This window comes from Chinchilla lanigera, unplaced genomic scaffold (genome assembly GCF_000276665.1).
Source record: "Chinchilla lanigera isolate Chin_1 unplaced genomic scaffold, ChiLan1.0 scaffold00015, whole genome shotgun sequence".
In the NCBI taxonomy this organism is placed as follows: Eukaryota; Metazoa; Chordata; class Mammalia; order Rodentia; family Chinchillidae; genus Chinchilla; species Chinchilla lanigera.
Window position 1 is genome coordinate 29,731,671 of NW_004955416.1, and position 15,643 is coordinate 29,747,313.

The window sequence follows — 15,643 nt, forward strand, 5'->3', positions numbered from 1 at the left end:
TCTGTGACCCATTGGTTGTTCAGGAGGATGTTATTTAATTTCCAACTGCTTATGGGGTTTTTGTGTTTTCTTTTGTCATTAATTTATATTTTCATTACACTATGGTCTGATAGTATACATGGGATAATTTCAGTTCCTTTGCATTTACTTAAACATGTACTATGTACTAATATATGGTCTGTTTTAGAGAATGTACCATGTACAGCTGAGAAGAATGTATATTCTGATGCTGTTGGGTGGAACACTGTAAAGGTCTACTAAGTCCATATGTTCACACGTTTGGTTATGTTTTGTTACTTCTTTCCCAATTTTTTGTCTAGTTGAGCTATCTCTTTCTGACAGTAGTGTGTTAAAGTCCCCTGTTAGGATTGTGTTACTACTTATTTCATTTTTATGTCTGTTTGAATTTGTCTTATATAGGTGGATGCTCCTATATTTGGTGCATAGATGTTTACAATTGTTATCTCTTCCTCTTGAGTCTTCCCCCCCATGGGTATGTAGTGACTTTGTTTATCTCTTTTGATTGTTCTTGGTTTGAAGTTCACATTGTCTGCAAACAGAATAGCTACACCCGCTTTTTTTGGGTTCCTGTCACATGGAGTGTTGTTTTCCATCCTTTAAATTTTCAGTCTTTGAATTTCCTTTCGAGTTAAATGTGTTTCTTGTATACAGCATATAGTTGGGTTTTGTTTCCTAATCCACTCTGCAAGTCTGCTTCTTTTGGTTGGCGCATTGAGATCGTTCACATTGATGGTTTTAACAGATGTGTACTGGCTTATCTTTGTCATGCTATTTTCCTGCTGTTGGATCCTCCTTTTTCCTCTGTTTAATTGCTTGCTCTGCTTGGTGGTTCCTTTCTGCTGTTGTTCTTGAAGTTGTGGTCTGTTTTATCTCTTTCTAGTATATCTTTTAGTACTCTTTGTAGGATTCATTTGGCGCTCATGAATTTCTTCAGTTCTTCATCATGAAAATATTTTATTTCTCCATTAAATTTTAAAGATAGCTTTGCAGGGTACATCAGTCTGGGTTGGAAGTTGTTTTCTTTCAGTACCTGAAATACTTCACTCCAAGCTCTTCTTCCCTTGATGGTTTGTGTTGAGAAGTCTGCCATGATTCTGATAGGCTTTCCTTTATAGGTGATCTGTTTCTTTTCTCTAACAGCTTTTAATATTCTGAGCTTTTGTTGAGTTTCCGGGAACTTGATCACTATATGTCTGGGTGTAAATTTATTTTGGTTATGATTTACTGGAGTTCTATATGCTTCACTTACCTGGATGTCTGATTCTTTTACCATGCCTGGGAAATTTTCTGCTATTATTTCTGCAAATAGTCTTTTTATGTCATTTGTGTTGACACCTGCTGTTTCATTAATACGTATTAATGTGACATTGTTTCTCTTTGCTTCATCTTGCAGTTGTTGAATTGTTATTTCCTGGTTCCTTGTTGTTTTTAAGAGATCCCTCCTTTCATGTTCACTAGTGGCAATGCTGTCTTCAAGGTCTGAAAATCTATCTTCAGCTTCATTCAGGTGGTTTTGCAAACTTTCAATGGAATTTTTAAGTTTCTGGATATCTGTTTGCATCTGTTTCATATCTTTTAGTTCTTTTCTATATTGTTCTCTGAAGGTTTCATTGAGTTGTCTATGCTCTTCTATTTTCTTGTCTATGTCATCTTCCTATATGTTGAACATTTCTTTCATTACTGTTGTCATTTCTTTTCTCGCCTGAGACGTTATTTCTGATCTGATGTCTTCTATGGCCTGATGGAGTGTTTCTTTACTTCTGTTGCTATCATTTCAGAAATTTCAGGTGTATGACTTCCAGGCTCTTCTGTGTTGATGTCTTCTGGACTTGTTTTGGGTGGTGTGGAGGTCTGAGATTGCATTTTGCTGCTTTGTTTTGTCATTTTTGAGGAACCAGAAACTCCCTGTAATGCAGTCTCACTGTCCTGATCATTTGTGAGTGGCAGGGCGAGAGTCTGAAGATCCCCAGTGCTCAGTGTAGCTCCTGTGCTGGTGAGTGGTGGCAAGGTGGGATCCCAGATGCTCCTGGCCTTTCTTGCATTCAGTTGGCTCCCAGGAGTGTTTGGGAAGGGCGGGGGAGGCTCGCCGGTGTTCCTGAGGCTGTCTGGAGTTGGGCCCAGCTTCCACAACAGTAGGAGGGGATGCAGGTTGAGTTTGCCAAGGCTTTAGATATTGCCTGGGTCAGAGCCTGCTTCCCACACTGGAAGGGGAGCGGTGATGGGGAGCTCCCTGAGGCTGCTGACTGTGTTCAGGTTTCAGCTACCAGAGGGGTGTGAGTTGTTCTGACAGTGACCACCAAGGCCCCAGGAGTTGTCCAGGGACCTACATGCCTCACACCCTAGTGGGGGAGGCCCCAGAGTGGCTAACTGGATTCTTAAAGGTGTCTGATGTTCGGCCCAGCCCTGGAAGACATACTGTGGGTGTGGCGGGGAGCCTCTTAGGCCCCAGAGGGTGCCCAAGGTTTTGCCTGCCTTGCACACTGGTCAGGGATGCAAAGCTACAGCTCACCAGGCTTCCTGAAAATGTCTGGGGTTCAGCCCAGCCCAGATCCACACACTATGGGTGTGGCGGGTAGCCACGAAGGCCCCAGATGCGGGCCCTAGGCTTTGCGTGCCTTGCATACTGGTCAGGGAGGCAGAGCCCAGACTCACTGGGCTTCCCAAAGATGTCCAAGGTTTAGCCCAGCCTCAAGCATAACATTCTTAAGACTGTTTTAGTTATACTAAAATCCTTTAAGATTGTACTTGTTTGTGCATTTTAATGTAGTGCCCAGCAGTGGAATTTGAGAGAGTTCCCAATAGACCCAAAGTGGGGCAGTTCCTGGTAATCTTTCTCTATTGCTGTCTGAGGAAATAGAACAAAGTATGCTATTTGTACTTTTTAATCCTAGTAGAGAATCGCTGCTTGGTTTCCTTGTTTAATGATTCCTCTTGCAGCCCAGGGCATCTCTTGGGCTCTGTCTGTGGATGGAGAAAGTGAGAATTCCTCCTCCTTCCTTCCCTCCCTTCTTTCTTCCTTCCTTTGCACCCCGAGGGATTGAACCGAGGGACTTGTGCATGCTAGGCAAGTGTTTTACTCGTGGACCACACCCCCGCCTGGATGTGGGCATTTGGGGCAGGCTGTAAGATGCTTAATAAATAATAAAATGGTAGTTTGATGGGGGTCCTGCTCTGGTCCCCTTAGGTCTCTGATAACATCTGGGGACATGTTTGATTGTCACCACTGGAGAGCATCGTGCTAATGGCACCACAGGAGTGGAGGCCAGGGATGCTGTTGAGTGCCTGTAATACATGGTACAGATCCTACAACAAAAATTATCCAGCGTAAGTCAATAGTGCTGAGCCTTGGAAGTCCCGCAGTCGATAGACTGTAAATTGCTGGAGTTCAGAGAGCCCTCACTGCTCTAGATAAACCTCCAAGCTCACCCTACAGACGTCCAGAATTGAACTGAATTCATTCTAAGATTACCCTGCCTCAGGCTTCCAGAGCATTGGAATTATAGGCGTACACCACTATACCCAGTGATATTTACGTGAAAATAATTTGTAAACTATGATATACAATTGTGTCACAACCAGAAAAGTGTTTCTGTAATGTACATTTTTCAGAGCTAAAGGCCTGGCTGGACAGTCACTGCGAGTCTGTAAAGGTCCCAGGGCTGTGTTTTCTCGGATCTTACTCCTGTTTTCATTGACTGACTCTGTGGAAGATGAAGAAGGTGCTTGTGGTGGTCAAGGTCAGCTTTCTACGGTGCTTCTGGTCACTCTTGGCCGAATGGGGTTTCCTAGTTATACCATCAATCGGAAAACCCAAATCTTCCAAGACAGAGAGGATCTTATCAGGTAAGAGCATGTTAACTCACCATAATATTTATTAAAATTTAATGAAAGATTTTATTATTTTTCCTTCCAGGCAAAGTAGAAAATTAGGTCCACAGTCAACACATTTTGAAGATGTAGTTTTTGTTATCTTTTTGCCTTACTTGAATGCATTTTAAGTCTCCAGGGAGAATGTAGCAATGTCCTTAGGTGAAGGTTGCCAAGTGCAGTGGGTTTTGAGTTAGCACTAGAGAAATTTTCCTCTGCGTTCCCAGGTAGCTTGGGCAGGAAGCACTTTTTCAGTACAAAGACATTTTAACAAACCTACCTTGCAGATATTTTGTGAGCATGTACAAGGCAGAAGATGAATGTTTTCCTGTACTAAAACTTCCTGGTGATAACCATAAATCTAATAATAATTCATACACAGTATATTAGAATAACGTACATGGTAAATGAGAAGTTTTCACTAATAATAATTAGTATATTGTGTATTACAATTCCACACATGATGTTAGAAATTTTCACTAGTTTATATTAGTATTTGGATTTAATGAAAATTTAGTTTGATCAGCAGAAGTAGGTTTTGATAAGAAAGAATAGTATAGTTCTTATAGGAAAAAGGACTTCCTTTAAAAGACTACCATTTATAAGAAAAATGATTTTGGTTTTCTTAAAATGTCACTTTCGATTCTTGCTTTAAGTTTTTGACTGAAATTTAACCAAAATTGGTTCAGGTAATTGCTTTTGGGAAAGTGTTTCGGCATTGCATAGAGTAGCCGTGTACTTTAATAAGGAAGCTACTCAGCTGAGTCAAAGCGATCACCTCATTTTTGCCATTTGCCTCAGCGGTCAGGAAGCTCATTGTCCTCCTTGTGTTTAATCAGAATAACTTTCTTAGCCAAACCTCCTCACACGAGTAGCTCCTCTTCCCCCGTCTGCAGTGGTCTCATGTTGTTTTACTGTGTTTGTTTGTAGTGGCTTTGTGCTTTTCTCGTGTGTGAGGCTGTGTGCCCTGAAGCCAAGCTGCAGTTTCACTAGGCTCATGGATTCTGAAACTGCTCTGTGCCTGTTTCCTCCTCTGTAAAATGGGGAGAATAACAGTCTCTTCTTACAGATACGTGTAGCTGCATGGATAGTGCCTAGTTATTATAACTACTGTTATATCCAAGGGTTTACTTTACAGTTCTGTGATTGACAAAACATAGTTCATAAGTTCATAAATGAGGGGACTAGGGCACAAAATTAAACCATCTCCTGTTCTTTGTACAAGGTAGGTATGCTGTAATAAAGTAGCTAAAATGCCCTTTGCAGTACAAAGGCCTTAACATGTACATGACATTGGGTCTGACTGACTCAGGAAGGGTTGTTTGTACAATACCTGGAAATACCATACCTGGCCTAGGTGTCCCTTTTGCTCACTTCTGTACTCGAGAGGATTGATCTTCATTTGTTTGGTAAGAGTGAGATGAGTGTCAAGTACCTGCTATATCCCCAGGTAGTGGGGTCAGAGCTGTGAACAAGATGGGGTCGTTGCCGTTACGGGCTTGCATGTCAGTGGAGAGCTAGGCGATAAACAGTAACCGGTGTACGAAAAGTGACGTAGCAGTGGAGGGGTAGGCTGGAGAAGCTCAGCCTTACAGATAGTGTCAGGGAGGGGGCCTGTACGGTGATACCGGAAAGGAGGGTTGAGAATGAAAAAGAGGAGCTGTGTCAGGGATGCAAGGAAGTGAGCTGAGCCTGTGCTCGGCCTGTGAGGTGGGAAGGGCCGGCTGAGGTGGAGGAACTCAGGGACATCCACTCTGAAGCCCCGGTAGGCAGCAATTCAAAGGGAGTCACACAGGGACCGGGGCTGGAGGGGCAGAGGGTGCTCATCCTCAGAGCCCAGCTGCGCAGACTGAACGTATTCTCTGAGCAGTTCTTTTTTTTTTTTTTTTTTTTCCGGTACCGGGAATTGAACTCACAACCTTGTGCTTGCCAGGCAGGCGCTGTGCCGCTGAGCTAAATCCCCAGCCCCCCTCTGAGCAGTTGAAGCTTTCAAGAGGTTGGGCCAGTGAGTGATCAGTTTGTACTTTTAACCAAAGCAGCCTGTGACCGAGAGGAGCAAGAGAAACTGAACGAAGGCTGTGTCAACCTTCATGGTGGTCTAGGTGAAGGACAGCTGTGGCTAGTGGCAGGAGAAGTGAGACAAGTGAGTCTGTCTGGATAGTTTAGAGGTACAAACTGGTTCGTGATTAAACATAGGAGAGACAGGAGCAGTGGCTCAAGGGTGGCTCCGGTGTTCTGCCTGGAGGGTGGCCAGGGACCGTGGGAGGTGGTGCTGCCCCGAGGGTCAGTGTGGGGCTCCCTTAGCTGCTTGGGTAGCGCTGTTCTGCGTGGCCTTGGACGTGCTGTCAGGAGCTCAGCGAATGGGTCCCGGCTATATAGAGGATTCTGGGAGTCGTTGGCCTGTGACTAGTGCTTCAAGCTCTGGAGCTGAATGAGGTCCCTGAGGGAGAAGAGAACACAGTTCCTCGGGCAACCAGCTTTCAGATCCTAGCTCGAGAGGAGCACCCGCGGGAAGCAGGACACTTCTGAGCAGCACCTCAGAGATAAGCGGTCACTCACCTGAAGTTGGAGAGGAGGCTGAGGAGACACAGGGTCCAGACAAGGTGCCCCTGCCAGGCTGTGAAATTCCTGTTTTCTTACCAACCTCAGAATCAACTGTCCAGGAGCATATCGTACAGTCAATAGACATAAGCATTTGTGAGGAGATTTTTATATTTGGAGGAAATTTTTTTCTCAATGTACTATGTTTGTACATACTGATAATGCATGCTTTTGTTTTGACATGAGCCCAAAATACAGTGAGTATGCACTCCAAGTCTCCCAGAATCCACTGGTCAAATGACTTTTTTGGTATCTAAAGAAGCAATGAAAAATCATGTGCCTTTAGTTAAGTGGTATTAATAAAATATAAGCATGGCCATCGTTTAAACAGTGCCCCCGAAGTTATTTTTGACATATTCTAAGTAAGTCTCTTAGCTTGGGCAGCATCCTCTGGCTACATCTGATTATGCATGATTAAGTTATCAAATCAGTGTCTTCCTAGGATTCTGGAGTCAGTTATGTGTCTCCTTGGTGGCTACCAAACGAATGAATGGATATCACAAAGCAGCGATGCTGAGCTGATCAGTGTCATAGGCATGTAATGGGACTTGTGATGTGGTGGAATCATGTAGTATAACTGTTTATTGCGGGCAGCCTTTGTAAGTGCTTCTGGGCCATTCCAGTGGGCCAGTTACGATCAATTCTTACTAACCCTTCAGATTGTACAAGGCATGCTTTGATGCTTCCGAGTTTGATCCAGTGGCTGGGATGTGGTCATTTTTATGGGAATACTCCTTAACATTTGAAACTTGGGGGGCATCTCCCCCAGATATGCAGCAGCTGCGCACATGCTGAATGACATTTCCACCGCCATGGCCAGTGGGAACTGGCAAGAAGCTAAGGAGCTCTCTGACAGCGCGAGAAGGGAGTGGGACAAGCTGAAAGGCCACCCTTCCCTGAGGTAAAGCTTTTTCTTGGTGCTAGAGATGGAACTTGGGCCCTTGCACACATTGGGGACGTGCTCAACCAGTGAGCCACACCTCTAGTGAGTTATTCTTAGGTACCCGCCAAAATTTACTTACTGACCCTCCTTCTAGCCTCTGAAGGAAATTTTATTTGTAAAGAACACACTCCTTTTGCTTTGCAGTCACATCCGTGGCAGAATTGGCATTTTCTACTCCCTTTGCATAGCATCAGAGTGCTGGGTGAGGTAGAAGGCAATGGCAGAGTTTCAGGTGAATTTTATGTCACTCAGAGGTCTGAACAGTGGACGTTCAGCGCCTAGCTTGCCAGTGCCTTTCTGGGGGTGGGCTTCTAGAGCACTGCAGAGCTGACTTTAGGTGTGAGGGTGCAGATGTGTGTTCTTCCGGTGGAAACCCAGGTCCATGGTGTCCTGCAAAAGCAGTGCAAGTGCACATTCACTTTGGAAGTTCTGGGAGCACACTGCACAATGCCTAATAAGTGTTAAATACCTGCAGCATTATAGAAGATTTTTCCTCTGTTGATACCTAGTGATGAGAAAAATTAGGATTATCCAGTGCTGCTTTTATGAAAATATTTAGGATATGCTTTTTATAAAAATAATGTTGACATACAAGTCATAGCCAGAAAATTAGAAGCTAGATTACCGAAGAGCAGAAACTGCTAAACTTCTGGGAAAAGCCAGATAGTCAGTTTTCGAGGCCGGGCAGGCCCCGCGGCTTCTGTGGCAGCGACCTCGCCGTGCCGTCATCGTACCACATCGGCTGTGGACGAGGCACCACGAGTGAGCCTGGCTGTGTCCCGTACACCTTCTTTACGCACAGTGAGGCTTTAGTTCAGTGTCATTGTCCTCCTTGCAAAGTAGTATTCTCCTTTGGATTAATTTCATTTATTTAAAAAGGTAAAAATCTGCAGGGAGGATGGGAAATGGTTGATCCGTGGGTAGTGAGTTCAGTTACTCAGCAGTAAGAAGTTCCCGTGTGCTGTGACATAGCAGTGTGAGTGTAGATCGCGGTTGTGGGTTGTACACTCAAAAGATGAAAGGAAAGGGTTTTGAGTGTTTTGCCGTAATGAAGTGATAAATGTCGGAGGAGATAGATATGTTTAACCTGATTACACAGTGGATACTTGCATTGAAACATCATACAGTACCTCATTGTGTACGAATATATGCAATTTTTGTGATTTTCTGTATCAAAATACTTTAAAAAGAAATACTAGCCATATGTGCACAAAAGTAAATAATAAAATGCTTTTTGAAGTAATTACTTTAGAGAGGTAAAACCACTTTGCTGGTTCGTAGGGCTAGGAAGATTGGGGGCTTGGCCCTGGCCTGTGGGCCGGTTTGCTCACCTCTCCTTACAGTATTACCAGTTCTCCTCTTACTCCACCATCTGGGCAACCTAGGAAAGGGTGGCTCCAAGAACGTGGGTTTGTGGTGAAGGGGATTGTCCATAACTGGAAGTAGTTAGACTGTAGCTTTTCAAAAGAATGCAGTGTTCTTTGCCACTTCTTGTAGTTGTCATACAGCAAATAAACCAAGTTATTAACCACTATTATTTGTTACAGTTATGAACTGGTGTGTATTTTCACTTTAGGTACCACGAGGCTTTACCACTCTTCCTGCGGTGTTTTACCGTTGGCTGGATTTACACACGGATTTTGTCGCGGACTGTTGAGATACTGCAGAGGCTTCACATGTATGAGGTTAGAGCTCTTGTTGGAGAGCGCGTTGCTTCCCACGTGAGGGGAACCGTCCTGAGCTCTCAGCGTTGCCCGTGTTTGATCAGCGTACTGTAGTACAATGAGAGCGTATCTGATGCAGGCAACCTGCTGTCTTTCAAATTAGCAGAGAGACCGCTGAAGACCCACATCTGTTCTACTGGCTTGCGAGGTGATGAGTCTGTGTACAGAGTGGCCTGGGGTCACGGCCAGGCCTGCAAGGAAGCCCACACAGGTCTCTGTAGCCTGAGCCTGGATCTCTTTCAGAACTCAGTGCGTCTCTTGGGAGCTTCCCCAGGGTCTCTGAGGTGGAATCTCACATCTCTTTATATTTCCACGTCGGCTGTCTCAGGTGGTCTGGAAATGATTTATAGTTACGCGTCAGAGATGTGGTCGTATCTTTATAACAAACATTGTGAAGTTGCCAAAGTTTCCTTTTGTTGTGTTTGGTATTTTAATATCAAGAAGGGGTGTTTTAAAGAGAGAATATACTATGCTGAGTTTTTAACCTGGGGTCTGTGAAGCTCAAGAGGATCCGTGGGTGGGCCTTAGGGAATCCGTGAATCTCCAAATTGCATGTGTACAGGGGTTTATGCATTCTTTGGGTAAGTCATCTTTTAAAGAGAGCCATGAGCCACAGAAGATGAGCATAAAGAATGAACAGTTGATACATAAATCTAGACCAGAGGATCTCGCTGTTTACATGGCGTATCTGAAGGAGGCCACCCTCCGTTACCGTTCTGCCTGCCCCAAGTCTCTCCTGCTCTGAGCCTAACCATTGCTCAGCTGCCTGTTGCAGCTTGGTCCCGGGGGACTCTGCACTGGCCGATGCGACCTGCAGAGAACATCGAGCAGCGTGCTCACACCTGGGAAGGCTTGGTACCGGGAGGCAGGGGTCTGCGGTAAAACAGGGTGCCTCGGGAGCTCAGGCCCACGCAGAACGGCGTATTGTGGTCCTTGGCCTCAGAATGGAGAGACACACGGCATGAATATGCTTTGCCAATCCTTCCTGCTTCTGAATATAACTATAGCTGATTGTTTTAGAGTCGAGTGAGCTGTCTTTGTTGTTGTTGCAACAGGAAGCCGTCAAGGAACTCGAAAACCTTTTGTCTCAGGAAGTTTATTGCCCTGACAGCAGAGGCCGATGGTGGGATCGACTGGCTCTTAACCTGCACCAGCACCTGAAGCGCCTGGAACCGGTACTCAGGAGGACACTGTCCCGGTCCCTCTCCTGTTACTGGACACAGTCCCCGACACCCACAGCTTAAAGGAGGACAGGTTTATCTAGGCTCACAGTTGTTAGTCTGTGATTTGCTGGCTCCGAGCAGACGGGGACTGGGGGAAGAGGCAGAGGAAGAAAGTACTCGCATCATGGCGGCCACGGGGCAGAGGGAAGGGAGGAGAGCGGGCTCAGAATGTGCCCTGGAAGTGAGGAACCCAGGGACACAGCCCCACCAGGCCCACCGCCCACCAGACCCCGCCTCCAAGCCCCACATTCAGCTGCTGAGTCATCCATGGCCGAGTCCACTGGCGGTGATAGCACCGCATGACCCAGTCTCCACACACTTGCGAACTCTGGGGACATCTTAGATCTGAGCGGTAACAAAGATCTGAAGCTCTCCTTTTCAATGCATTTTTTAAATGCGGCAAACTTTAAACCATCTTCTCTTTTCTTCTCTTCATGCTGGGGATCAAAGCCAGGGCCTCACACATGCTAAGCGGGCACTGTACCACTGAGCTACAGTGCCAGCCCATTAAATATTTTAGAGCTCTAAAAATAATTCGAACATTTCTTTCTTCTGTTGGCATTTGGGTTTTTCCATCCCTGGGAGACATCCCCGGGATGACACTAGTGCAAGCAGGAGACCTCTCGCTGTCTGACTGACCAAGGAGCTTCATTGGCAGGAGTTCGGATCTAGGAATCAAGAGAGGGCGGGTGAGGTGTCTTAGCCTTCAGCAGGTGTTGGCCTTTTTTCGGTTTTTGGTTTTTTTAGTATTGAGGATCAGACTGAGGGCTTCGTGCAAATGCTCTCACTGGGCTGCACTTGCAGTGGGTGGTTTTTCTTGGAAACGGTGATCGGTTTATTGTGTGAGCTCTCTAGGGAGAAACGCTGAATAAAATATTCCTCTCCTTACCTTGTTGCAGGTGCTTTGAGAGCAGCTCTCCGTCCTTGTGTGAGGCGCTTTGCTCTGCCATGGACAAGCGTCTGGCTGACCCTGAGCTGGCTGGCTTCTCTCAGGGCTCCAGGGCTGTCTGTGCTGGGGTTCCTGGGGACTTCAGCAGAGGACCCTGTTGCCGCAGTGAGCAGGCAGGGTGGGGCGCCCGAGGCTGCTGCCGGCGCGGCGGCCACAGTGGCTCTTTGTGTAGCTGCTGACAGTCCCCTCCTGTCTCCGCCCAGCCCTGCATTTGCGTTGAATGGAGGGTCTGTGCCTCCGGGAGCTTGTGTTTTTTCCACTGGCACATTAAGTGAATCAGAGTGATGTAGGAGTGGAAAAAAGTGGCCATGGAATTAGAACTGTGACATGATGTTTTCATTGCCGTCCACTGAAAAGTGCCTTGTTACCTCAGGTGCCCGTCCCAGGGCCGCTGGGAGCGGTGTTCTGTCGTGGGGGTGGCTGTGGTGCCTCCGCCCTGTCGGCGCTGGGGAAGCTGCGGTAGCCAGGGAAGGCTCTGGGGGTCTAGAACCAAGCCTGGAGGGGAGAGGGTCTGTGCTTGTGCTGCTCTTCCGTGGCAGCCAAGGTTCAAAGACGTCACACCATCCACCTGCTCACAGTTGCATGCACTCAGTTGGACCCCTAGTGGCGGGCAGGCTGCTGAGCTCACTTCTGATGCCGAGAAGCTCTCGTCCCTTTCAGCTGTTGCCCAGCAGTCTCCCGGGCCGCGCTCGTGGCTCGCGTTCCTGGGCGGCATCTTTCCGGGCTTACTCCCGCAGAGCCCCGGCAGCCAGCGGGAACTCTGGGCCGAGGCCCGGTGGCCTGGCCTTTCCCTCTGCAGCAGCCTCTGCGCGCCGTGTCCCTGCCGGGGGCAGAGCAGGCACCAGTGTCCCTGTCTCATTCCTCGTGGCCTGAGCTTCAATTGATTTTTTGGTTTCCCTTTTCCCTTTTTATTTTTTCTTTTGTGATAGAATATCTGTAACGTGCACATAACGTTTACCATTTGAACACTGTTTACGTGTAAAATTCAGTGGCATTAATTATATGCACAGTGTTTTACAGCCATCGCTACTGTCCCTTTATCATCGCAAACAAATTCGTAACCACGAAGCAGCTACGCTCTATTCTCCCCTCTCCCAGTCGCTGCTCGCCTCTCAGCTGCCTCGTGCCTCTGCGAACGAGCCTGTCCTAGGTATCTCATGTCCTCTTGTGGCTTGTTTCCTTTCGCATAATGTTGCCAGCCTTCCTCTGTGCTGCAGCGTGCAGGACTTGATTCATTTTTACGTGTTACTGCGCTGTACATGTCGACTGCAGCTGGCTTATCCAGTCCCCCAAAGATGGACCCTTGGGCTGCTCCACCTTCTGGCTATTGTGGGAAGTTTTGCTGTGAACACACATACATAAATATTTGTTCGAGTCTTGTTTTTAATTCTTTTGGGATATACCCGGAAGTAGAATGGCTGGGTCATATGGTAACTTTATGCTTAGTTGTTTGAGGAGCATTTGAACTGTTCTTGACTGAGTTTGCACCATTTTTGTACTCCTCCCAGCAAGGCCTGAGGTTCCCAATTTTCCCACACCCTTGCCCACACTTGTTATTTTCCATTTTTCTGATGACAGCTGTCCTACTAGGTGTAAAGTGGTCTCTGATGACAGCTATCCTACTAGGTGTCAAGTGGTCTCTTCTGTGGTTTTTGGTATTCCTGTTTGTTTCTGTGTCTCTGAATAATCGTAGGAAGTATGGTAAACTCCTGCAGAGCCTCGCTGCATCTCCCTGTGAATGAGGAATCTGGCCCAACCCCGTGGTCCTGGCTGCGTGTGAGTCCCTAGGAGCGATGACGGGGCAGATGCCTGGCCCCGCACCGAGGCTCCCCACTCCCGGGCGGGGTGTGGCACGTGTTTCTTTCCCAGCTCCCCAGCTGTGTCCCTCTAAAGTCTCCTCCAGCCTGCAGCACAGGGTGTCCTACGGGTCACAGTCGGAGGTGCCACTGCGATCCACTGCCCACATTGGCAACAGGCCATCTGTGCCAGTATCACATTTACACGGAGGGTTCCAGTTGGCCTGATACTGGAAACAGAGTAACCTCTAAGCGCGTGTGTCTCCCGAAGCGCTGTTTACTTACTGGCTAGTTAGCAAAACTGAGTCATGACGAGTGGGCTTTCCTGTCAGATTCAGTGAATGCATGATTCCCTTGGGCCTCCTGGGATCCTGATGTGTGATGCCTTATTTTCTAGGCTGTCAGATGCATCATCGCAGGGCTGGCAGATCCAGAAGTAAGGACGGGGCACCGCCTTTCACTCTATCAGAGAGCCGTGCGCCTGCGGGAGTCCCCGAGCTGTAAAAAGTACAAGCGTCTCTTCCAGCAGCTGCCAGAGATGGCTGTGGAAGATGTTAAACACGTAAGTGTTCTTTGGGCGCTGCTGTTCAAACCCAGGGCCTTGTGCGTGTGCGTGTGCGTGTGCGTGTGCGTGTGTGCTCGACCCTGAGCTGCATCCCCACATCCCTTCTGGACGCTTCAGGTTTAAACCATTGACTTGGTTCTTCTGGCTGGAAGCGGCCTCAGAGCAGATTCCGTGTGCATTTTCTCGTGAACTTGGAAACTCTGAGGCTCGTTTCTGAGGGTGCTGTGGTCGCTGCGCACACTGTCGCCCTGTGCCCTCCTCCCGGTGACACCGGGCGGGCAGCGCGGTCGCTCCTGGGCTGGAGGAGCCACGGTGTCTGCTACTTCTGCCTGCTGCTCCGGGCGCCTGGGGAGCTGCTGCGATGTCAGGTGCTCTCCAGTGGCTGCGATGGGCCTGTCCTGTACCGGTGTGGGTCACGTGTGCGCTCTGAGTACGTGTCCCTGAGGGAAGGAGGGTTTAGCCTAAGGGTACGCTAGGCAGCTTTTCAGAGCGTTGGCTAGACTAGGCTGACAGATACTCTTCTGCTGCGTCCTAGGTGACCATCACGGGCAGGCTGTGCCCACAGCACGGGATGGGCAAGTCCATGTTTGTCGTGGAGGCTGGGGACACGGCTGCCCCCGCCACAGTCCTGTGCTCTGTGGAGGAGCTGGCGCTGGACCACTACAGACGCAGTGGCTTTGAGCAGGGTGAGCCGACGTCGTTTCTCCCATCCCCGCCAGTCAGCGCGCCGGCAAGCGGCATTGCCCGCTGGCGGTGGCGGCTCACCGTGTTCTCTCTGTCCTCTGCCCGCGGCGGAAGACACGGCTGACCAGCGGTGTTTGGAAGAGAACTTTACCAACTGTGTTTCAGAGGGTTTGTCTTCTCGTTTAACCAGTGTCTCCCACCTAACCCCAGGAGGATGAGAGAAGCAAGGGAAGTGTCTCTGCTGTCAGAGCTGATGGCAGGCCGGGGGCTCACAGAGGCTGCCCGATGACAGCCTGTCACGGGCTGAGGGCTGGGCAGGCTCAGAGTCAGCTTACTCTCGGAAGGAGCTCGGAGAACCCGCTCCTGGCGCGTGGTAGCGTAGTAGAGCCAGAGACACTGCTAGAAAGAGCAGTGATTTGAATCCCTTATAAAATGAGCTCTCTGTCCCGCCCCAGGAAGGAAAACGCATGTCAACAAGAACTAGAGCTTTTCCCTCTTTTTTCCTGCGACTCTGGCCTCCGCCCTCCGTGTCTATGGATGCAGGTCTTCATCTCTTGGGGGACAGAGAGACCTCAGGAACAGTCGTGCCCTTTATGGAAATGCAGTCTGTGAGAGAAGACAGCACCGGGTCCCACAGGGCCAAGTTTCTCTTCTGCCTCCTGAGGCCTTCGGTTTCCTTTAATTGGGAGAGGAAGGCATGTGTGCATGCACGTGTGCATGCGTGTGTGCACTTGTCTGGGCGTGTGCATGTGTGGTCATGTCCTTGCGGCCTGCTGCAGGCAGGAAACGGAGCTGTGGAAAGGCCTGTGTCTGCCCATCGGTGTGAGTGTACAGGAATGAGAAGCCCTGTGACACGCTGCTCAACGGAGGACCCGCGAGAAACCTAGTAAACACCCACGGCCGAGGACAGGGAGGCAGCACACCAGCCGTGCGAGCCTGGACCCTGAGTCCTGTCCCCTGGTTTCCTCACAGGGCCTCCTCCCGTCAGGCTGGTGGGAGAACGGGTGGAGCTCTCCTCCCAGCTGACTAGCTGCTGCCTTAGAGGGCCCTGTGCTTCCGGGTACGACACCTCCCAAGGGCCCTGCAGGTGGTGACAGCTTAGGTTCGTGCTGAGCAGCTTTGAGAGAGGAAGCGCACGTCTGTAGCAAAGATCATCAGGAGCTGGGACCGGCCACGTGAGCAACCTGAGCGAAATACACTCGTGAGCTCTTTGTGCTCGGCTCCTCCTCGACGTGCAACACAGTTGTTTGTGCCAGGCCGGGAATGGAGT

The 15,643-nt window shown here is 48.6% G+C and overlaps 1 protein-coding gene across 1 annotated transcript in view; it reads left to right on the top strand.

Annotated features, from left to right (window-relative positions):
- Positions 1 to 15,643, top strand: part of Fan1 (FANCD2/FANCI-associated nuclease 1) — a gene marked incomplete at its 5' end in the record, with an annotated part of 35,681 nt that overhangs the window by 9,391 nt on the left and 10,647 nt on the right. Inside the window, 6 exon segments of the mRNA XM_005381663.2 lie at positions 3,631 to 3,864; positions 7,259 to 7,390; positions 9,009 to 9,117; positions 10,212 to 10,331; positions 13,522 to 13,686; positions 14,225 to 14,375. Coding sequence (XP_005381720.1) covers positions 3,631 to 3,864; positions 7,259 to 7,390; positions 9,009 to 9,117; positions 10,212 to 10,331; positions 13,522 to 13,686; positions 14,225 to 14,375 — 911 coding nt within the window.